Raw genomic sequence first — 23,910 nt, 5'->3', positions numbered from 1 at the left:
AGATCGTGCCACTGTACTCCAGCCTGGGCGACAGAGCGAGATTCCGTTTCAAAAAAAAAAAAAAAAAAGCAACAGTTTATTTTGAAAGAATTATTAATAAGATTATTTCGTGTTCTAACGAGAATGTAAGAGTTAGTGGGCTTTATTCTCAGATTCTTTAATCCAAAATTTAAGTGGTAGTTGCTAGGGGCTGTGGGGAGAGAGGAATGGGAGTTATTGGTTGAAAGATGTGGAGTTTTGTTTAACACAATGAAGAGAGTTACGGAGATGAAACATGGTGATGATTACACAGCATTATGGATCTATTTAATACTATATTAAATAGATATGAACCATATCCTTGAAAATGGTTAGAATGGTATGTTTTATGTTATATGTATTTTATAATGTAAAAACTTGGAAAAAAGAGGTCAGAATATATTAGCAAGCAGGTTTTTGTGTCATCTATATGATTATGGCTCAGTTGGTAACAATATAAAGTATACCAAACATTTTCCATTTTTAAATTTTGGCTTACTAAAACCTTGATATTGCTAACATACAGTTGACGTGGGATCAGGACAAGCTTAATTCTGTATCAATCTATTTGGTATGAAAGAAGTCCTAAATGATCTTTAGTTCTAAAACATTATCTCTAAGCATATATTGTATTTCAAATATGATAGCAGCTAGCATATATTTGTATTCCTGAATGCAGTGACAGTTTAATTTGCATTATCACTAAAAATAATTCTTTTTTTTTTTTTTTTTGAGACGGAGTTTCGCTCTTGTTACCCAGGCTGGAGTGCAATGGCACGATCTCGGCTCACCGCAGCCTCCGCCTCCTGGGTTCAGGCAATTCTCCTGCCTCAGCCTCCTGAGTAGCTGAGATTACAGGCACGCACCACCATGCCCAGCTAATTTTTTATAGTTTTAGTAGAGACGGGGTTTCACCGTGTTGACCAGGATCCACCTCCTGACCTTGTGATCCACCCGCCTCAGCCTCCCAAAGTGCTGGGATTACAGGCTTGAGCCACCGCGCCCGGCTCACTAAAAATAATTCTTGCTTTAAATTTGTTTATAGTTATTTGAGAAGAATGATTCAAACTTTATCCTATTGATACTTTTTACATTCTATAAAGTTTATTTTAAAAGTTAGCTTTGACAGTCTGTGTTTTCTAAATCTTACATGTGTAAATTAATTTTAGTTTCAGCAAGTTCGTGAGCAGATGGAGGCAGAAATAGCTCACCTGAAGCAGGAAAATGGGATACTGAGAGATGCTGTCAGCAATACTACAAATCAAATGGAAAGCAAGTATGTTTCCAATTGCCTTATTTTTAATTGAATGGCAGAGTATTCTCTTGAAACATCAAAATATTAATAGTGTTTGATAGTAATTGGTTAGACTTCTGTTTTTTTACATTTGTTTCTAAAATGAGTTACTTTTCAAAAAATTCTCTGGCTTTGTGAAGAACTTATTCAGTTATACATATATAACCTATGTTATATATAATGTCATGCTATTATATAAATGACATTTATATAAACATGTATGTGTATATTATATATAAACTATGTAGTAAATACTAGTACCACCCATGGAATGGTCTACAAGCTTATGAATTTATAAGTTTTTTTTTTTTTTTTTTTGAGTTAGAGTCTTGCTTTGTTGCCAGGTGCCAGGCTGGAGTGCAGTGGTGTGATTTTGGCTCACTGTAACCTCCACAGGGTTTAAGCAATTCTCCTGCCTCAGCCTCTTGAGGAGTGGGGACTACAGGCGTGCGTCACCACGCCCAGCTAATTTTTGTATTTTTAGTAGAGACGGGGTTTCACCATGTTGGCCAGGATGGTTTAGATCTTTTGACCTTGTGGTCCGCCTGCCTCTGCCTCCCAAAGTGCTGGGATTACAGGCGTGAGCCACTGTGCCCAGCTGAATTTGTAAGTTTTAAACCATCTGTTCCCTTTCACAGTAGCTCCCAAACTTCATTATTTTGAAGAACACCTGGCATTCTAGTTAAAAAGTATATTCTTGAGTCCTATTGTTAAAAGATTATGATTCACTGACTCTGAGGTCAGGAATCTACATATTAAGACACTTTCTGGCTGGGCATGGTGGGTCACGCTTGTAATCCTAGCACTTTGATTGGCCAAGATGGATGGATTACCTGAATTCAGGAGTTTGAGACCAGCCTGGCCAACATGGCAAAACCCTGTCTCTACTAAAAATACAAAAATTAGTTGGGCATGATGGCATGTGCCTGTACCTCTCCGCCAGTTGGGAGGCTAAGACTGGAGAATTGTTTGAACCCAGGAGGCGGTGGTCGCGGTAAGCTGAGATCGCGGTAAGCTGAGATCGCGTACTGCACTCCAGCCTAGGCAACAGAGCCAGACTCTGTCAAAAAAAAGAAAAAAAAGACACTTTCCTCGTGAAAGTGATTGGATCTGAGGCCATGCCTTGAGAAATAGTACCTTAGAGAGACTAGTAATACGGTTGCACAGTACCCTGACTGGTCTATTTTTAATACGTTTTCCGAAGACCAGTTTGAAGGTGACACTGTCTGTTTATTAGTCTGTGGTCATGCATTTTTCTTGATATTTTACAGTGATTTTAGAATTTGTATAACTCGTTAGAATTATATAGGAATTACAACAACTAAACTTTGTAAGTAGTTATTTGTGTTCTGTTTCAGTTGGCTGTAAATGGAACTACTGGCTTAGCTCAGCAGAACTAACAGAAAGCATGTTTTGTTTATTCCTTATATACATTTGTAACAATGGAAAGCTCCTAATCCAGTTACTGTTTTCAGGCAGTCTGCAGAACTAAATAAACTACGCCAAGATTATGCTAGGTTGGTGAATGAGCTGACTGAGAAAACAGGAAAGCTACAGCAAGAGGAAGTCCAAAAGAAGAATGCTGAGCAAGCAGTCACTCAGTTGAAGGTGATATATTCCCACCTTTATTTGTCATTTAATGAGTAAGATAGGTGTATTAGTCTGTTTTCATATTGCTATGAAGAACTGCTCGAGACTGGGTGTATTTTTAAGGAAAGAGATTTAATTGGCTCATCAACATGGCTAGGGAGGCCTCAAGGAACTTACAATCATGGCAGAAGGTGAAGAAGAAGCAGGGCACCTTCTTCACAAGGTAGCAGGAAGGAGAAATGCCAAACGAAGGGGAAGAACCCCTTATGAAACCATCAGATCTTGTGAGAACTAACTCACTGTGATAAGAATAGCATGTGGGAATCATGTCTATCATTCTCCCTTGACACATAGTGATTATGGGGATTACAATTCAAGATGAGATTTGGGTGGGAACACGGAGCCTAACCATATCAGTAGGTATTTACTTTATTGACTCAAACGTATAAATAGAGGTTTGAGAAATGCAGTTTTAGGCTTAGTGGGACCTGTAGTCTAAATGCTATGCCCTGATGAAAGAAAAAGAAGCATGTGCCCTATTGAAAGAATTGAATATAGGCTTGAATTTGAACTTAAAGACCATTCGAAGATATGATATATGATGATAGCTGATTGACAGGTATAAATAGTAGAATTTCATCTTATATATGGGGGTTAGGGTCTATATGTATAAGGCAGAAATCATGTAGTTAAACTCACCTTTAATACCAGTTTATCGCCGATAACTTGGATTTTTCAGTAGGTCCAATAGAACCTGTTTTTCTTTCATCATTGGAATATAGGTAGTTTTTCCTTTGCTTCGGTGCAAGACTAAGTAGTGCTCCATTGACTTGTACTTGATCCATGACGTACAGAAATCACATACTGTAACATTAGACACCGGAGTGTCACTCGGTTTGATGAGATGGTCGTACTGTGAAGAGATGCATGGCTTTGCTCATGCTGACTGAGAGAGGAGCAGATTCATTTGTCTCATTTTATATGTATTCTGGAGCATATGCACATTGAATAAAATGATGAGTGTAATTCTCTATTCCTCCTTTTACTGAAGAGGAGATTCTTTTTTTTTTTCTGTTTTGCTTTTTTTTTTTTTGAGAAAGAAAAAAAGAATAATAAAAAGAATAAGGAAGAAGAATAAAGAGGAAGAGGGAGAGAGAATGGGGGTATTGCTTTATTGCCCGGACTAGAATGCAGTCTAAATATGGGTATGCCTATAATTGTCCTTAATAATGGAGACATGAAAGAAAATGAGGGAAGAGAATAACAAGGAGCCAACCAACATTTTGTTTAAACTGCTAAGTTGATATGATGTGGTACTGATAAGAGTGTATATTTTGTGTATTTAAAGTGGAGAGTTCTATAAATGTTAATTATGTTCACTTGTTCCAGATCTGAGTTCAAGTCCTGGATATCGTTGTTAATTTTCTGTCTCATTGATCTGTCTAATATTAATGTTGAAGTCTCCCACTATTATTGTGTGGGAGTCTAAGTCTCTTTATAAGTCTTGTATGTCTGGGTATTCCTGTATTGGGTGCATATATATTTAGGATCTTTAGCTCTTCTTGTTGTTGCATTGATAATTTTATCATTATATAATGTCCTTCTTTGCTTCTTTTGATCTTTGTTGCTTTAACGACTATTTTATCAGAGGCAAAAATTGTAACTTCTGCTTTTTATTTATTTATTTTAGCTCTCTGGTTGGTTGGTAAATCTTTCTCCATCCCTTTTTTTTGAGTCTTTGTGTATCCTTGAATGTGAGATGGGTCTGGATGCAGCATACCGATGGGTTTTAGTTTTTTATCCAAATTGCCTGTCTGTCTTTGGATTGGGGGATTTAGTCAATTTAAATTTAGAATTAATAATGATATATGTGAGTTTAATGCTGCCATTTAATATTAGCTGGCTATTTTGCCCATTAGTTGATGTAAATTCTTCATTATATTGATGCTCTTTACTTTTTGGTATTTTTTTTTAGAAAGGCTGATACTGTTTGTTCCTTTCTATGTGTAGTGGTTCTTTCAGAAGCTCTTGTAAAGCAGGCCTGGTGGTGATGAAATCTCTGAGTGCTTGCTTGTTCACAAAAAACTTTATTTTTCCTTCACTTATGAAGCTTAGTTTGGCTGAATGTGAAATTCTTGGTTGAAAGTTCTTTTCTTTAAGGATGTTGAATATTGGTCCCCACTCTCTTCTGGCTTGTAGGGTTTCTGCTGAGAGATCTGCTGTAAGTCTGATAGGCTTCCCTTTGTGATCTTTCTCTCTGGCTGCCCTTAGTATTTTCTCCTTCATTTCAACCCTGGTGAATCTGACGATTATGTGCCTTGGAGTTGCTCTTCTTGAGGAATATCTGTGGTGTTGTTCTCTGTATTACCTGGAGTTGAGTATTATCGTGCCTTACTAGGTTGGGAAAATTTTCCTGAATAATATCCTGAAGCGTATTTTCCAGCTTGGATTCATTCTCTTCGTCACATTTAGTACACCTGTCAAGCGTAGATTAGGTCTTTTCACATAGTCCCATATTTCTTGGAGACTTTGCTCGTTCCTTTTTATCCTTTTTTCTCTAATCTTGTCTTGTTTTATTTCATTGAGTTGGTCTTCGAACTCTGATATCCTTTCTTCTGCTTGATCACTTGATCAATTTGGCTGTTAAAACTTGTGCATACTTCACATAGTTCTCGTATTGTGTTTTTCAGCTCCATCAATTCACTTACATTCTTCTCTAAATTGTGTATTCTTGTTAACATTTCGTCAAACCTTTTTTCAAAGTTCTTAGTTTCTTTGGATTGGGTTAGAACAAGTTCTTTTAATTCACAGAAGGTTCTTATTACCCACATTTTGAAGCCTGCTTCTGTAATTGGAACACACTCGTTCTCCATCAAGCCTTGTTCCTTTGCTGATAATGAACTGTGATCCCCTGCTGAGGGAGAGGCATTCTGATCTTGGGTATTCTCAGCCTTTTTTGGCTGTTTTCTTCCCTTTTTTGTAGATTTATCCATCTGTGGTCTTTATAATTACCGTCTTTGTAATGGGTTTCTGAGTGGACTTCCAACTTACTGGTTCTCAGCGCCGAAATCTGAGCAACCCACTGCACCGACTAAATCAGCGGTGTTAAGATTGATGGTGCTTTTCTGAGTCTGCACCAAGAACCGTCGCTCTGAGGTGCTGGCAAAACCGCCTTGCCGGTCACAAGAGTCGTCCTGGTGACACGTGGGGCTCCTCCGCTGGGAATCTCCTGGTGCGTGAGCAACAAGAATTCGTGTGAAGGTGTGGCGTCCTCTCGTTCTTTGCGCTTTCACTGGGCGCTACAATCCCGAGCTGCTAGTGATCAGCCATCTTGGATCTCTCTTTTCGCTTTTTTTGAGATTTGTTGAAAGTATAGTTCAGTTTGTGTAAGTTAAATGCTACCTCATTATATTAGATAAATTCCCACCTAGGTCATTGATACAGTTGTACTTTGATGACAGTTCCAGAATAGGAGTTAAAAAGGCTTCAAGAGTAATTAAATTGTGGAAAATAGTGTGAATCATTTTTTTTTTTTCCCTTGGGTCTTGTGGGAGGTTGGTAAATGTATCCTTTTGTTTAATATTGATCTTGCTGGTGGGTTTACTACTGGCATAAATATGGAAGTCTGTTCTCTGTGGATATGGATAAATAAATGACGTTAAAGATTATGGTCGTGATTAGAACGTTGTGTTATAAAAATACCCCAGCATATGAATTTTAGCTACTCAGATTTAGTAATAAAGATACTATCCTGTGCTTTGGAAGCTTATCAGCTAAAGGAAGAGTAATGGGAAACAGGCTATTGCTAAGTGGATCAGATATGTATACAGTAGTAGCTATCTTGATCCAAACTCTGAAATAATCTCCAAACTGTAAACCCTGTAATGTTGAAGGATAGGATGGCTATGGCTGATAAATAAGTGCCTTTCAGACTGTATATCTGCCTATCTTACTACAATGTAGGAGACGAGTTACAATAAGCAGTTTTATGATACAACAGTAAAGGTAGAGGATGCTTCCCCCCCGCCTTTTTTTAAAGTAGAAATTCTGTGTTTGTGCTGATTTATCCTTTCTCCCTTTTAAAATACCAAGGTTCAACTACAAGAAGCTGAGAGAAGGTGGGAAGAAGTTCAGAGCTACATCAGGAAGAGAACAGCAGAGCATGAAGCAGCACAGCAAGGTAAGGGGAAGAGGTACTCATGTAAACTTTGTATATAATTTTGGGTAAAATTTCCTCTCTCTTCCATCTGTGAAGAAAGTATAATTGGTTATAGCTCAATAAAAATAGCTTTTATAGTTTCAGAATATCTTTCTTTCTTTGACATTTGTTAGTATTTTAAAGTTAAGTTACGTACTAGCTTTGCCTAAAGCATTAATGTTGCAGGCAGAATTACAGTACATGTAAGGGGATCCTAGCTGTGTGTGTTTCTTTTCTGTAGTTATTTCTTTGGTTCTTCGGTTAAGTCTTCATTTTACTTTTTGTTCCTAAGAAAAGATTCACTTCTTATTTTGAAGAGAAAAAGATAGTAACTTTCACTAGTCATTTATTCTTAATTTTATGGATCTGTCTGGGAGATAATGGTGTACGTGTTATGTGTATTATTTATTTCTCTACTATTCCCTTTCTCCCATGAAACGCAAGTATAGGCTGCTATAGGAGCATGCATGAGCAGAAGCAGGAGAGATTCAAAGATGGTTTTTTAGAGGAGAGAATGCCTACGTTAAGATTAGTACCAGTAGGCAAAGAAAGAGACCTCTAAAATGTAATGTTTTTTTTTTTTTTTTCAGATTTACAGAGTAAGTTTGTGGCCAAAGAAGGTGAAGTTCAGAGTCTGCATAGTAAGCTTACAGATACCCTGGTATCAAAACAACAGTTGGAGCAAAGACTAATGCAGTTAATGGAATCAGAGCAGAAAAGAGTGAACAAAGAAGAGTCTCTACAAATGCAAGTTCAGGTATTTTTCCTTCTTTAAAAAAAAAAAAAACAAGTGGTCAGTTATTAGGTCTGTGTGTCTAGAAGAGAAAGGTCTACCTTATCTTAATTCTGAAATGATGATGAATAATTTTAACTTTGTCCTTGAGCCCTTGTTACATGTGGTGTGTTTGAAGATGTGCTCACCCATAGTCTTAGGCTCCTTGTATTAGATTAGGAATAGCATAAACATGTCCTTAACTTCTGTTTTATAAGCTAACTCAGAATGTCTAATCATTGTTTAAAATAATGCCTTTTGGAATCTAAGAATGCCTTTTTTAAAGATAAACATGTACCTATAATACATTGTGTTCATATACATGGGGGTATTTATTAGCATGCTTTTTCTCTTTTTGGTTGCTATTTATAAAAGGATATTTTGGAGCAGAATGAGGCTTTGAAAGCTCAAATTCAGCAATTCCATTCCCAGATAGCAGCTCAGGTAATGATGCTTTCTTATTGCTTATGATTAATAACGTCCAGCCATTTAAACACTCATCTGAATGCCTGTTGAGTGCCAATTACTGGATTAATAGCTGGGAGACTTGTCAATGAATCAACAAATGATGATCCTAAGTGCTAAACACTTGCTAATTATGTACGGTGCTGAGGGAAAACACTTAAGAAAAAAATCCATAGCCAACTAATTGGATGAGGGGAAGGTTAGAGAGCTTTTATTACACAAATATATCCCCAGTTCTATCACAAAACAAGGAAAGAATTGGCCACATGCTATCTAGAATAGTGGCGTATGTATGACCGATGTTCATTAAATATCAGCCAGCTTTGGAAAATCCTCATATATCAGCAGAGAGAACAGTATGGTAACCATAGTTCACAGATTATATTTGGAAAAGGATCAATTGAAAATATTGTACCTCAGTTTAGTTAGTGATTCAACCTTCCAAAGTTTGCAGGTGATAGTGTAAGACCTATTACTCTTTGACGAGACATACACGTCTTTATAAATAATATAAAGAAAATCAAGTAAAAAGTTAAGTAGTGTGAATTTTCAGCTTCAGTTTTTCAACTTGAAAACTCTAAGACTTATTTGTAGTAAAAAGTATTAGCTTAGCGGTCTGACATTTCTGTATAAAAAGTGGTTTTAAGGCCGGGCGCGGTGGCTCAAGCCTGTAATCCCAGCACTTTGGGAGGCCGAGGCGGGTGGATCACGAGGTCGAGAGATCGAGACCATCCTGGTCAACATGGTGAAACCCCATCTCTACTAAAAATACAAAAAATTAGCTGGGCATGGTGGCGCGTGCCTGTAATCCCAGCTACTCAGGAGGCTGAGGCAGGAGAATTGCGTGAACCCAGGAGGCGGAGGTTGTGGTGAGCCGAGATTGCGCCATTGCACTCCAGCCTGGGTAACAAGAGCAAAACTCCGTCTCAAAAAAAAAAAAAAGAAAGTGGTTTTAATATTAAAATTTTGTTTTTAAGGTGCAGAGAAGTTCAAACTCTCAAAGCTTTGACCATGTAAACATATTTTTCCTAATTGCTTTATTTGTAGAAATTCTAGTTTAAAATTAATTCGGAAAGAATTAATGCAGAAAAGGGTACTGGTGTGGATGTGCATGTATATGTGGATTATCAACTCAAATTGGATTGTGATCTTTAGTTATTAGCTGAGAAGTAGCTCTAAAGTGTATCAGGAATTAAATGGAGAATGCTGTAAATACCTTTTAAATAGTAAAGATGAGCAAGGCTATTGCCAAACTACTTTTATATTAGTCACGAAATGGATAATTTTATTATTAAAAGTTGTTACCAAGGAGAAGAAGCACAGGATGACAAATGGCCTTTCTGTCTGTTTTTTTCTATGCATTTGTTACTTGCCAGTTATTTAGTTTCTAGGCCTGTTAACTTGTTTTATTCTAAATGTCTTGTGATACGTAATTCCCGACTACTGGCTGTTGGTGATCAAACTTGCTTTCAGAATGATAGTTACCCTATTGAACACTTACCATGGACCAATACTTTGTTAACAATTTATATACATTAGTTTCTCTTAAAATTTAAAGCTGTGTTACGGTTATTGTATAGCTTTAAAGCTTTTTTTAAAATACTTTTATGTTGACACTGTTTTTCTTTCTTAGACCTCCGCTTCAGTTCTAGCAGAAGAATTACATAAAGTGTAAGCCTTCCTTTTCACACTCTTCTAATTTTGTAGTCACCACTAAATGATATTTGTTAGAGTGACACTTACATTAACTTTATACTTCTGACCTGTTCAGAAAATACTCTGAACTAGATTTGGAGTAACTTTTGCTTTTTTGTTTGTTTTTTTTTTTCCTTTTTCCCATTATTGAGTTGGTCCCTAAACATTATGTATTCTGCTTTTATTTATGTATTTATTATAAAAAGAGTTGGGGAGACTTTCATTTGAGTGTTAGCAATTATGTGGAAGAGGTAATTGTATTTAGAAAGTAGTGGAAGTAAATTAATTTTTTTGTTTAATAAGTAGTTACAGTTCTTCTGTGACCAGCTCTGTTGTAGTATACCCCAAACAAAGTTACATGCTTTTTTGTGCTGTGTAATTTTGCATAGACATTGATCACTCATTGCTAGCCTTAAGCTTTAACAAATTAACCTCTTTATCTCGAGTTTTAAAATAAGGGTATGTATTTTAAGGAGTTATAGTAATATGTATGACAGTTTTTAGTAAACTGAAAGGGGCTATAGAAATGGAAGGTATATGAGAACTACTGAAGTAAGGATGATTCTCTTTAAGGCTTTAAATCCTTTTGATTTGTGACTTCTAAATGTTTATTGAATGTTCAAATGTCTTTCGTTCTAAAGGATTGCAGAAAAGGATAAGCAGATAAAACAGACTGAAGATTCTCTAGCCAATGAACGTGATCATTTAACAAGTAAAGAAGAGGAACTTAAGGTATAATAATTTGTATAAGTGGCTGCAATATTTTACAGAACTGAAATTTAAATTGCCTCAATCCACATAATCAGTAAGTGTAATATGAAGAATGGAAAACAGTCTGGAGTTCATTTGAAATAACTGTTTTCTAAGCTACAAAAATCTCTAGCTCTCTGTGAGGAAAAATTCAAAGGGCTTCTCTCATGTGATATAATTTATAATAATTTACAGTAATTTGATAGGAATATGCTAAAAGGAATTGGTGGTTTCTCTTAGGAAAATTTTGTAAGTTGAGATACTTGTTTAACTCTTTTATAGAAAAGATGCTTTACAAACTTTAAAAATCAATTGTATTAAATGTTTCAAATGCTGTTTTTCCTTGTTCTAGGATATACAGAATATGAATTTCTTACTAAAAGCTGAAGTGCAGAAATTACAGGCCCTGGCAAATGAGCAGGTAGATCTTTATTACTTTAGAGCATTGACATCAGAATTTCAGTTTGTCTATTTTTACTTTTATTGATATTGTGTGTTCCAGTTTTATTTGTGTAAGTAAAAAATATAATGGTTTCTTATATTTGGCTGCATGGTTCGATGTTAACTATTTTTATGTTGAAATAAATGTTTGATCCAATGAATTAATCACTTGATATCACAGGAGTCAATTAAAATGATCTTAATATGCCGGTTTGTTTGAGCCTCTTGCCATTTAATTAAAAAAGGATATACCTTTTACTAGGATAAAAGTGAGAAGTAAAAAATATCGAACAGCAAAACATGTTACAGAACTGTATGGTATTGCTGTAACTTCAAGTATATGGAAATATAGCTTTTTAATATGTAAAAGTTAGTGAAAAAAATAGTTTGGAGCATTTCCTGAGAAGTGATATCATTTTCCTCTCATTCCACACACAGGCTGCTGCAGCACATGAATTGGAGAAGATACAAAAAAGGTGACTAAAGTATTGTACATGTAACCATTCATACATTTATGTTCAAGTATAATTGCAGAAAATGTTGCTACTTATAACTGATAGTTGTGCCCATTATTTTTGTAGATTTTTTTGAATGTATGAAGTAATTTACTTTTTTCACTCTTGCAGTGTTTATGTTAAAGATGATAAAATAAGATTGCTGGAAGAGCAGCTACAATGTGAAATTTCAAACAAAATGGAAGAATTTAAGGTGTGTGATTAAGCTTGTAAACTTAGGTTTCTTAGAACAACCTTGTGTAATTTGCAGTTGTGTGAATCCAGAAGTACTCCTTTTTATGTGAAGTCACTCTGAAACAATGTTTCTGTAGTTTATTAGGGGACTTATATAAGCCATGAATTTTATCATAGACTTTTTCCCTAGATTATCTGTTCTTTCAGTAGACTTGAGAGATTTATTTTGCCCCCTAGCCTTTTCTCAGCTGATATTTTCTATTTAGGACTGTCTTTCTTGTCTCCGTTGTTACTGTAGTTCTAGTTTCTGGTCATGGCCAACCAAGTGCTGGGGTGCATCTCTGTGTCCAATGAAATTTGAATTATGTCAATGTTTGACATAAATGACCTGTCACTTTGAAAACTGAAAGCAGCGATAAAGGTTTAATTGTTGAAAAACCCATTCAAATGATTGCTTTATTGCCTTTTCTTCTTAATAAAACAGTGAATTGAGATTCTTTCTTCCAGATTCTAAATGAGCAAAACAAAGCATTAAAATTAGAAGTTCAGAAGCTACAGACCCTCGTTTCTGAACAGGTAAGGCTTTTTCTAAATTACAAGGTAAAATACTTAATACATAACAGGGTCTTCTTATTTAGGTACCAAATCACTAATTAAGAAATTTTGTTTAAGCTTAGATATGTCTGTTAATTGCCTTTCTATTCATTCAGTATCTAAAGTAAAACATTTTTCTCCCTGAGATGAAACTAATGCCCATCTGCTCAAAAGCACATTCCAGCAAAACAAAAAAGTATATTAGGATACATAAAAATAATTTAAGCCATTTTGATACATTTGACTCTCAGAATAAATGTCCTGCCTTATACTTGGGACCTCAGCTTTTTCTTTTAGGCAGCATGGTGTCTTTAAAGGTTGAAACTTAATACTAGCACTTAAAAGCAGAGTGATGTTGATCAAATGGCTTAACCTTTTTGACACCTCTCATTCCAAGTCTTTCACTTGGGGATTATATTAATACTTACACCATAAGGTTGTTAGATTTGAAAGGAGAAGCTTATGTATTGTGCTTAGCCTAGTGTTTTGTTTATGGCAGGTATTTAAACTGTAATTCTTTTCCCTTAGAATATTTATTTTATCCATCTCATCTCCATCCCCTGCTACCATCACTATTCATTTTATATTTATAGCAATGCATCAAAACGGTACCAGCTTTGAATAAGCAGAGTTCCATAAATTAGAGCCTAGTGGTATCTGTTCTCTGCTTATTCCTAAGTTCTACCTTAATATTCTTCTCCTACACAGCTCTTAGAATTACAGTTTGTTGATAAAACAATATTCTAGAAACTCTTGATGACACATTAGAAGTTTTGCATTTGTTCCAAGTAAGTTTTTGGATTGTATTTTTATTGGAAGGTGAAATGTAAGCTATTGTAAATGATAGCACTTCCTTTGGCAAATGCATGCATTCTTCTTTCATTTATTTTAAAATTAACATTTATGCAGATATTGAGCTGGTGTAAGTAGCTGTGCCTCTTGAAGTATTTTGTTAACTTCTCAAAAAATAATCCATTTATTCTATCTCCCCATATGATATTGAGTGCATTATTGCATAGTCTTTATTACTTTGTATTTGCTTTATCCTTGTAAACTAAAGGTAATAAAGGAGAAAATGTTGAAGGGATGATATTTACTTTAAATGGCATTTAAGACTTGTTTTATTTTATTTTATTTTATTTTATTTTATTTTACTTTATTTTATTTTATTTTATTTTATTGTTTTAGGCAGAGTCTTCCTCTGTTGCCCAGGCTGGAGTTCAGTAGTGCCATTTTGGCTCATTGCATCCTCTGTCTCCCGAGTTCAAGCCATTCTCATGCCTCAGCCTCCTGAGTAGCTGGGCCTACAGGCACGTGCCACTATGCCTGGCTAATTTTTGTATTTTTTTTTTTTGAGACGGAGTTCCGCCCTTGTTACCCAGGCTGGAGTGCAATGGCGCGATCTCGGCTCACCGCAACCTCCGCCTCCTGGGTTCAGGCAATTCTCCTGCCTCAGCCTCCTGAGTAGCTGGGATTACAGGCACATGCCACCATGCCCAGCTAATTTTTTTGTATTTTTAGTAGAGACGGGTTTCACCATGTTGACCAGGATGGTCTCGATCTCTTGACCTCGTGATCCACCCACCTTGGCCTCCCAAAGTGCTGGGATTACAGGCGTGAGCCACCGCGCCTGGCAATTTTTGTATTTTTAGGAGAGAAGGGGTTTTGCCATGCTAGCCAGGCTGGTCTTGACTCCTGGCCTTAAGTTATCTGCCTGCCTTGGCCTCCCAAAGTGCTGACATTACAGACATGGGCCACCGTGCCCAGCTAAAACTTACTCTTGTCTTATTTCCTTTTCCAGTATAGCTTACAAGAGATAATGATATCTCATCAATTACAAGATTTCCCCTTCACCCTCCCCCCCCCCGCCCCCAATTTACCATCTCTGAAATACGAATGTATCTTGTAGTCTCTGGTTACAGTTTAGTTGGCAACATTTAAAATTTTTACTCTTAAATAGCAGTGGTGAGATACAACATTGGTGACTTGACTTGGATTAGATAAAATGTAATAAGGGTGTGTGTGTGTGTGTATGTGTGTGTGTGTGTTACTTCTTGGAAAAACAGAGTACAGTTTCTGTGTGTTAGTCACCAGAGATTTTTGAAATGCTGATTTCAGTATATAGTTTTACCTTTCTAAAATTAACTTCATGGAGGTAAAACAAATGCTTAGAAACTTCTGAATCTGTCCTAGAATTCTTGTATTTTAGTAATAATCAGGTGATGGTGACTATTACTTAAACAGAAAACTTTTATTTATTTATTTATTTATTTTTTGAGACGGAGTTTTCGCTCTTGTTACCCAGGCTGGAGTGCAATGGGACGATCTTGGCTCATCGCAACCTCCACCTCCTGGGTTCAGGCAATTCTCCTGCCTCAGCCTCCTGAGTAGCTGGGATTACAGGCACACGCCACCATACCCAGCTAATTTTTTTGTATTTTTAGTAGAGACGGGGTTTCACCATGTTGACCAGGATGGTCTCGATCTCTCGACCTCGTGATCCACCCGCTTCGGCCTCTCAAAGTGCTGGGATTACAGGCTTGAGCCACCGCGCCCGGCGAAAACTTTTATTCTTTACTAAATATGGTATTCTCCTTCATTAGATAAAAGTAAAACTGCCAGCCTTAAATTTTTCTTTTCCTTTACAATTAAAAAAAAATAATACCTTGAGTAATGCCATTATAATGTCTTACGTAAAATTCCCAGTCATATTTATGAAAGTTAATACTGTTGATATCTTACTAAGTCAGCCTTCAATTATAAGGTTTCTGTGTACTTCTAGATGTTCTGTTAAAAAGACAAATTTGAGTATGAGATGTGCTTTTGTTACGAAGAATAACAATTCACAGAATAAAATTTTATAGCCACAGTTTTTGACTTAAAATAATTACTCGATAAGAGGAGAAACTCATTTTGTGGTATTAAGATCTGCTGTTGGGTAATTCTTAGATTGTTCTAACTCTGAAAGCTTTTTATTAATAGTCTAGAAAGCATATGACTGATGTTCTGGTTATAGTTGTGACTTTTTTCATCTTGGCCAAGCATCATCTTTGTGGCTTTTTCTCTGGTTGTTTTTGTTGTTGTTGCTAGTGAAAGAAGAGAAAAGATTGGTATAACCTTAATTTCTGTCATTGCCACTTTTCTTTAACCCCTTTCTATCCTGCAGTCAGAATTCCAAGTGACAGTTGAGAGATTGAACAGTTAAGTTATGTAAAAATTTCAGTCCTTTTACCTCATGGATTTTTATTCTGGAGGAAAAGATTAAGCTTATGAAAGCAGAAGCCAATAATGGTGCCAAGTTGTTGTTTCCTCAGGTGTAGGAAGCAGAAAGACAACAGGTACCAGGTAAGGTAACCTGTTGCTACTCTAAAGGAGGGAAGGCTGCATTTGGATTTAGGGTTGCAGATGGTCAGATAATGCAAATAAGTCATTTACTAATACCTCATTTACTGAGAGTAAGACTTTTTTTTTTTTTTTTGCTGGGGGAGAGCACATACTTTTAGTGAAGGAGCAGCATGACTTTTTATTCTTATTCCAGAAGATTTTTAAGATTCAGTGGTCAAGATTAAGGAAAAACTATAGAAAGTTTCTTCTTTTTGCCCTACTGCCTTGTTATATTGTATTGCAGAATAATTTATTATTGTACATGGTATAGTTTTGGAAGTCATCTAGGGAGGAAATAGTAGGATTGGATTAAACCAATGAAGTATGAAGTAAAGTAAAAACATTTGAGGAGATGCAAACTAAGCTGGGCCAGTTTTATGCAATTGAATATTTGATGAACTGAAGACTAAGAATACTTTTTAAACTGTAACTTCATTAAAAAAATTAAATTCATCAAATACTTACTTTCTAGTTGAGTATATGCTAGGTACTTACCAATATGCTGAGGCTACAGAGATGAATGAGACTTGATCCTTGCCTTCTTAATATGGAGATAGATGTGTTAAACAGAAAATTATGGTGAATAAAATTTCTGAAGTCTGTGTACAGGTTTAGAGAATGAGATAATGCATTATATTAATATTTGAAGGAGGTGCAGAGTTAACACAGGAAACATCTAAACCTGATTTTGAAAAATAAGCATGAATTTGCCAAAGAGCTAAGAGGCAGTACAGGCTGAGGGAATACAATATTCAAAGACGTGACAGTGTGGCAAGATTGGCATATTCAGAGTATTGGTATATTGTAGAGGCACAAAATACAGGAAGGATGTAAGGAATAGAGAAAGATCTGCTAAGACCTAATTATGAAGGACTTGGCATGCTGTGTGAGGACCGTGAACCTGATGTAGCATGTTGTGAGCCACTAAAGGGTGTTGCAAGGATAAATGAGCATTTAGCCTAACATTTTAGAAAGAATACTCTGGTAGGCAGGACTGAGTAAAGGTACAATATAGTAAATGGTTAAGGTGCAGGTAACTTAGTCTTAATAGTGTTATATATTTTTGTGAGATGGCATTCATTGTAAACAAAGATGGACAAAAACCATCTTATGAATGATTTAAAAGCTTAGTGCGTTATCTGTTTTTCACAGTATAAACCTGATTTAATGTACTTTTGAAAAACTCCTTTTTCCCTTCTCATCTTTGGATTATTTTTTCCTTTTGGGAAGTTTTTCCTATGCCCCCCTACAAAACAATCCTTATGAACTGGAAGCAGGGAAAAGAATTACGGTATTATGATATTTGAGATGAGCAAGCTGAGGGCCTAAACTTAGGATTAAAGAGAAGGGTTTAATTTCATATATATTTAAGGAGTAGACTTTTAGGACTTGGATATGGCAATGGAAAATTAATATTATTTGTGAAAAATGATTATAATAAGATTGAGAAAAACAACAGAAAACAAAGATTGGGGAAAAAAGAAACTAGCAAAATTGGGAAAGGGGTGCACAGAAGAGAATGTTCTAGGAGAAAGACCCTAAATCTCTTTGATCAGGCTGCTTGGCTGTCTGAAGATATGGGAATACTGAGGGAGAAATTTGCACTTTCTACATAAGATAAATTTTAACAGTGAGGACTTGTGTGTGTACCGGGGGAATGCCGGGAGAAGGTTCAAATGGAACTCACCTTAGATGTCATGTATGCTTTATAAAGAGAAAGTATTCCTGTTGCTTTTGCAGTTTACAGTTGGCTTTAAAATGTTTTATATCTTCATCTGGTTGGTACATACATAATATCTATCTACCAAATTCACTGAGCTGTAAACAGGATTTACACACTTGCTTATGTAAATGTTAAACCTTAGTATAGAAAAAAAAAATCAGTTAAAAGAGCCTCCTCCCCTCTACCCTCCCCCCTTTCTTCTTTCACAAGGTCTTAGAGTCTGGGCTCTTTATATTTGAAGAATTGAATTACTGTAAAGGAAGTGAGGCAGATTATCTTATCCCTAAGTTAATGTTATCTTTTCTAGTGATTAAGATTTTTTTCATAAGATACTAATTCATTTTGCCAGCCATTTTATACTACTGCTTTTTCTGTGTCTCTTGTGTAGATGTATCTCTTCTGTTGGTGTTTTCTGAATTCAGTAATTATCAAGTCTTCAAATAAAAGTTATTGTCCTAAATTTTGTATCTATTTAATAACCCTAAACAATTTTCACAGAATTCTGTTTCTCATCTGGTTTTACTTCATACATATTTGGTAAAGTTAAACTTCTTTTGGTGATTTTTATTTTAGCCTAATAAAGATATTGTGGAACAAATGGAAAAATGGTAAGAGTTTAGTTTTCTTTTTATATTTTGGGGAGTCACTTCTATGAAATTAACTACATTAATCTAGATTCTTAAAATTCTCTTTACATTTTGTAATGTAAGAAAATGTGTAATGCTGTTGAAATGGGATTTTATTACCGTTTGTGGGTTTCATGTGTCGCAGTAATTTTACTTGTTTAGGCTAGCATGTCAGCATGAATTACTTGAATATATTTTACTTTTTAAGAGGCAGTATCCTCAGAGTATGATCAAGGATCCTTAGAAATCTTTCTAGAAGTAGAAGTTTGTAAGAAATGATGCACAAAGGAGTTGATCCATGTAAAATGTTTAGAAATAATATCATTAACCTTGAAAAATAGTTAATACAAAAAGTGTTATAAACTTCTAATTTCAGCATTCAAGAAAAAGACGAGAAGTTAAAGACTGTAGAGGAATTACTTGAAACTGGACTCATTCAGGTGGCAACTAAAGAAGAGGAGCTGAATGTAAAGCATTTTGTAGTTTTATTTTCCTTGTGATTATTTAGTGACTTAGAGGGATTTACTGTAATTTGTTTAAGGTTTTTCCCATAGATCTTATTAATAGTAAATATTACATTTTCTAAATTTTTATAATGCTTTTATTTATTAACAGTTTATTTTAGAAGTTAAAAATACATGGTTGATTGTAACATTCACTGCCTTAATGAGGTGGTACTATTGTTATAGTTTTTTATCAGTTTCCCCTCTTGCACCCATGTCCAAATAATAACCGAATAACAAGCAGACCTATTCATGAAATGGTATTAGAGGCCAGAGAAGAGATTGCCATTCTATTTTATGATTGTCATTAGCTTTAACTAATTTGATTGGGAAAGAATTGCTGGAAGAAGTAAGTTAAAAGATGTATTTGAATTTAGGGGAGAGGAGTAGCTTAATTAACAAGTGGTATACTATGTATTTTTGGGGTTCAGATATGAGTAGAAATATATGTGGGTGTAACTGAATTAAAAATTCATTTGGGTAGCTATAGAAGTTATAGAATTATAGACATGGAAAAATCAAAGTTTTAGGTCTTCCACAGAGGAAAAGAGGCAGCTTAAATGTATTTTGAAGCTAGCTATATTTTTTCAGAAAATAAAAGCATGTTTTGCTTATGTGTCTTTGAAAAAGGCAATAAGAACAGAAAATTCATCTCTGACGAAAGAAGTTCAAGACTTAAAAGCTAAGCAAAATGATCAGGTAATGTATGTAGTAAATTTTTACAACTATTCTTTCTCTCTCTCTCTCTTTTTTTTTTTTAAATTAAAAGAGGTGGGGTCTTGCTCTTTTGCCCAGGCCAGAGTGCAGTAGTATAATCATAACCCACCTTAACCTTGAACTCCTGGGCTCAAATGATACTCCTTTCTCATTCTCCTAAGTAGATAGGACTATAGGCTCATGCCACAATGCGGAGCTATTTTTTTTTTTTCAGACGGAGTTTTGCTCTTGTTACCCAGGCTGGAGTGCAATGGCGCGATCTTGGCTCAGTGCAACCTCTGATTCCTGGGTTCAGGCAGTTCTCCTGCCTCAGCCTCCTGAGTAGCTGGAATTACAGGCATGCGCCACCATGCCCAGCTAATTTTTTTGTATTTTTAGTGGAGACGGGGTTTCACCATGTTGACCAGGATGGTCTCAATCTCTTGACCTCGTGATCCACCCACCTCAGCCTCCCAAAGTGCTGGGATTACAGGCGTGAGCCACAGTGCCCGGCTGCGGAGCTAATTTTTATCTTACTTTTTGTAGAGATAGGGTCTTGTTATGTTGTCCAGACTCACACAAACTTTTGACCTCAAGCGGTCTTCCCCACTAAGCTTCCTAAAGCTCTGGGATTATAGACGTGAGTCACTGTGCCCAGGCTGCTCTCTCTTAAACAGTGGGCAAAACAAGTCTGTTGTTTCTTTTTTCCAGATTAGAATTTGTTAATTGTAGTTTTAGTTTATGAATGATAATCAGTAATAGAGGCTGCAGTTTAATACTGATTGTATGCCAGATACTGTAATGAATACTCCAGATAGGATGCTGTTGCCTCTTAGTAGAGTGATAAAAAAGTTCTAATTATATAAATGTAAAGTAAGACTCTAGTAAAACTAGAGGCTGCCTGAAATTAGGCAGTTTCCCAGTTTTATTTTTTTCTGTGGTTGGAATTGTTGATTAAATAATCTTAACATTTACCTAATGATTTTTTTTCTTTTGGCATATTTATAAGTGGCCTTAAAATTGCTTATTTTCAAAATGCTATTTATTGTCATTAATATGACATTTAAAAAGTCTCGGAAAAATGCCTGGGCTTACTTTTCCTATTTGGATTTTGATTGTAGTTGAAACTTTAAGGATAATGTACATTTCTATTTCTGACCCATTTCTATTTTGAGCAAACTACTAAGTAGGATATTTTCCTATTTCTAGGTTTCTTTTGCATCTCTCGTTGAAGAACTTAAGAAAGTGTAAGTGATAACATTATCATTAACTGACTTTTTTTTTTTGCTTCATCTTTTTTTGTGCTCAGAAATCTAGTTTTATTATGCAATTGGGATAGCTGATGTATGTTTAACTTTCACTCTAGAATTTTTCTTAATGGAATATGAGAACTTAGCTGTGCTTTCCCAAATTCATATAATTAAAAAAAGATCTGTTTCCAGAAATTGGGAGTCAGTATAGTTGAATGGAACTTAATTCTCTTCTGTGTTCCTCAGGGTCCAAATCTCATATTTCTGATGCACTTTTGACTTAACTTACTTCTTGTGCATATAGGCTTCAGCTCTCTGTTTGGAGGAGCTTTAATTTCGCCCCGAACCTGTCTACAAAGATATTTTGCTATTTTATTTAAAATGGGGAAAGGGTTGATTTGGAGAGCCATATCATTATTTGATGCTATTTTTATATCTTGGTGGATCTTGATGTTTTCTAATCAAATTATACTGCGTTTTTTTAAGGATCCATGAGAAAGATGGAAAGATCAAGTCTGTAGAAGAGCTTCTGGAAGCAGAACTTCTCAAAGTTGCTAACAAAGAGAAAACTGTTCAGGTATTGGGAGACAGAGAACCATGTTTTATGTTTTGTTTATCAACTTTAGTTAATATCATTTAATTTCATGTGTTTGTCTGTGTATTGCATTTTATGTCAATTTCTGTGTTTCCATTGTCCAATCTTGTCTGTTTTGTCATTGTCAAGGATTTGAAACAGGAAATAAAGGCTCTAAAAGAAGAAATAGGAAATGTCCAGCTTGAAAAGGCTCAACAGGTAAAAATCCCAGAGCCATAGCATGACAGATTTATTAGTTATGTGTTGTTTATGAGCTATTTGGTTTTTTTTCTTGTTGCTCAGAAAAATCTTTTAGCAGTATGCTGTAAGCATATTGGGGGATGTGCTTTTGATTTTATTTTTTGCCTGATTTGAGAAAGTGTTCATGATATTTTAATCTATATATTTTAAAAGATTTAACTGTTAATGGTTATTTTCTAGAAGATTTTTCGTGTTAATGTTTCATTTTAGTTTGTCAATTAAAAATGAAACACAAAACACTTTGGAAATTTTTTTTAATCCTCCTCATTTAAAAAACAACTGCATGGACCAAAATGTTACTTGAATATACATTGCTCGACCTCTGTATTAGAACAAAGTTCAAGTTTCATTGGGATTTCAGACCTACATGTGATTAACTGGAAATTGATGAGTTTTGCTGATTTTAATTTGATAAAGCTGCATTGAAAAAATGGTGAGATTTCATTGAAGAGATGATTGATGCATCTCATATATTTATTCAGCAATATTTATTGTCAAAGCAATACTTGTCAAAGCACTGTGCTTGTGATTGGTGCATCATTAGCTAGTGATTGGAGATAATCTGTTGAGTGAAACAGCTAGGATGAAAAGATCATACTTTTCTGATACAGATTGAGAGTCAGAAAAGTCTCCTCCTGAGAAACTGACATCTAAGCCAAGAATCTGAAGGGCTGTGAGAAGAGAGTGGAATATAAAAGGTTTTATCAGACTGTGTATGATTAAGAAAAAATTTAAAAAGAACAACATAGAGGACTGTTGAGTAGTTGGCCTTGAAAACTGGGATGGAGAAGAGCTCTGATATGTTAGGGAGGTATGTGGAGAGTTAATATTCTAATTTTCACAACTGTAGAAGCATCATGGCTGGTCTGAGTGCAGTGGTGTTTACAACTAATCGATCACAGCCAGTTACAGATCTTTGTTCCTTTTCCACTCCCAGTGCTTCGCTCGACTAGCCTAGAAAAGAGCATCACATTAATTAGACTTATTATTCATAACTGTTTTCCTTATTCCCCCTTACTATTTTTAGTTTGTTACTTTTATTGTTATTAGAGTCAAGAGGAGGTGAACTCACTTTGTCCTGAAAAATTTAGCTAGTTTCTTTGTAATTTGAAGTGTACACATTATGTAAAGACTTAATAAAGCTTAGAAAGTTAAATTGAAAGGATTATGAATTGACTTCTGTGTTTTGTATTTCAGTTATCTATCACTTCCCAAGTTCAGGAGCTTCAGAACTTGTAAGTAACATTTATCTCATTTCCTTTTACTATTTCTTTTTCATGAGTTAAATAGAAGTATAATGATAATTATAGCTTCTTGATTTCAAGTAGTGTTTTAGAAAATTCGAAAATATCAATTATCTCAAAAGTCCTTAGGGTTCTGAGTTTCTCATTTGGCTTTAACCTGTACGTTTCTTTTGAGGGTAGGAGGTAGGAAGTCTTGCTTTTCATGATTTATAATTTGAATATAACTGTAAGTTGAGATGTTGCTCTTTGCCTGTTTTAATAGCCATATGAAATTGGTATCTATTTCACATCCAGATCAATTGTAGTAAGTTTTCCAAATTTATTTATATTGATTTAAACAAGGTGATAAAAGGTAGAGGTAGAGCTAAACTAACTTATCTGGGTATTCAGTGATGGAATGGTTTTCCTTAATCATCCTGTATCTCCTAATTTGATTGTCTCCAAAATCTTATATGCTTTTTTTTTTTTTTTTTTTTTGAGTCTTGCTTTGTCACCCAGGCTGGAGTGCAGTGGCACAATCTCGGCTCACTGCAACCTCCACCTCCTGGGTTCAAGGATTCTCCTGTCTCAGCCTCCCGAGTAGCTGAGACTACAGGTGCATGCCACCACACCTGGCTATTTTTTGTATTTTTAGTAGAGACGGCGTTTCACTGTGTTAGCCAGGATGGTCTCAATCTCCTGACCTCGTGATCTGCCTGCCTCAGCATCCCAAAGTGCTGAGATTACAGGCATGAGCTACCTCACCGAGCCTCGTATGCCTTTATATTTGATAAGTTTTAGTTTATTTTAATCAGTTGGACTGTGAGTACTACCCAAAATATGCTTTTCTCATTGTCTAAAATTTGTGCTTTTTATGGTCATGTAACATTTTCATTTAGAGTTCTGATTAATTTATTATCAGATTAAAAGGAAAAGAGGAACAGATGAATACCATGAAGGCTATTTTAGAAGAGAAAGAGAAAGACCTAGCCAATACAGGGAAGTGGTTACAGGTGAGAAGTTAAAAACAATAAAAAATCGATTTTTTTATACTTGACTATCAAGTTAATTTACACCTATTCTTTTTAAGGATCTTCAAGAAGAAAATGAATCTTTAAAAGCACATGTTCAGGAAGTCGCACAATGTAATTTGAAAGAGGTATA

The 23,910-nt window shown here is 35.4% G+C and overlaps 1 protein-coding gene across 17 annotated transcripts in view; it reads left to right on the top strand.

Annotated features, from left to right (window-relative positions):
* The window catches only part of KTN1 (kinectin 1), a 114,491-nt gene that overhangs the window by 57,739 nt on the left and 32,842 nt on the right, over positions 1-23,910 (top strand). For 9 of the 17 annotated variants that reach the window (XM_074393913.1, XM_074393907.1, XM_074393905.1 and 6 more), the window contains 20 exons: positions 1,188-1,294; positions 2,788-2,920; positions 6,995-7,082; positions 7,691-7,857; positions 8,248-8,316; positions 9,971-10,008; positions 10,674-10,764; positions 11,135-11,203; positions 11,662-11,699; positions 11,850-11,931; positions 12,420-12,488; positions 18,187-18,221; positions 18,616-18,706; positions 19,373-19,441; positions 20,648-20,685; positions 21,175-21,265; positions 21,413-21,481; positions 22,721-22,758; positions 23,669-23,759; positions 23,837-23,905. In XM_074393913.1, coding sequence (XP_074250014.1) covers positions 1,188-1,294; positions 2,788-2,920; positions 6,995-7,082; positions 7,691-7,857; positions 8,248-8,316; positions 9,971-10,008; positions 10,674-10,764; positions 11,135-11,203; positions 11,662-11,699; positions 11,850-11,931; positions 12,420-12,488; positions 18,187-18,221; positions 18,616-18,706; positions 19,373-19,441; positions 20,648-20,685; positions 21,175-21,265; positions 21,413-21,481; positions 22,721-22,758; positions 23,669-23,759; positions 23,837-23,905 — 1,542 coding nt within the window. The remainder of the gene's footprint in view (positions 1-1,187; positions 1,295-2,787; positions 2,921-6,994; positions 7,083-7,690; positions 7,858-8,247; positions 8,317-9,970; positions 10,009-10,673; positions 10,765-11,134; positions 11,204-11,661; positions 11,700-11,849; positions 11,932-12,419; positions 12,489-18,186; positions 18,222-18,615; positions 18,707-19,372; positions 19,442-20,647; positions 20,686-21,174; positions 21,266-21,412; positions 21,482-22,720; positions 22,759-23,668; positions 23,760-23,836; positions 23,906-23,910) is intronic. The other 8 variants (XM_074393915.1, XM_074393911.1, XM_074393909.1 and 5 more) reach the window with 1 other exon arrangement.

The sequence above is a fragment of the Saimiri boliviensis genome, chromosome 2, assembly GCF_048565385.1.
Source record: "Saimiri boliviensis isolate mSaiBol1 chromosome 2, mSaiBol1.pri, whole genome shotgun sequence".
NCBI lineage: Eukaryota > Metazoa > Chordata > Mammalia > Primates > Cebidae > Saimiri > Saimiri boliviensis.
The sequence above is the reverse complement of the archived record's forward strand: the minus strand, read 5'-3'. Positions and strand labels throughout refer to the sequence as shown.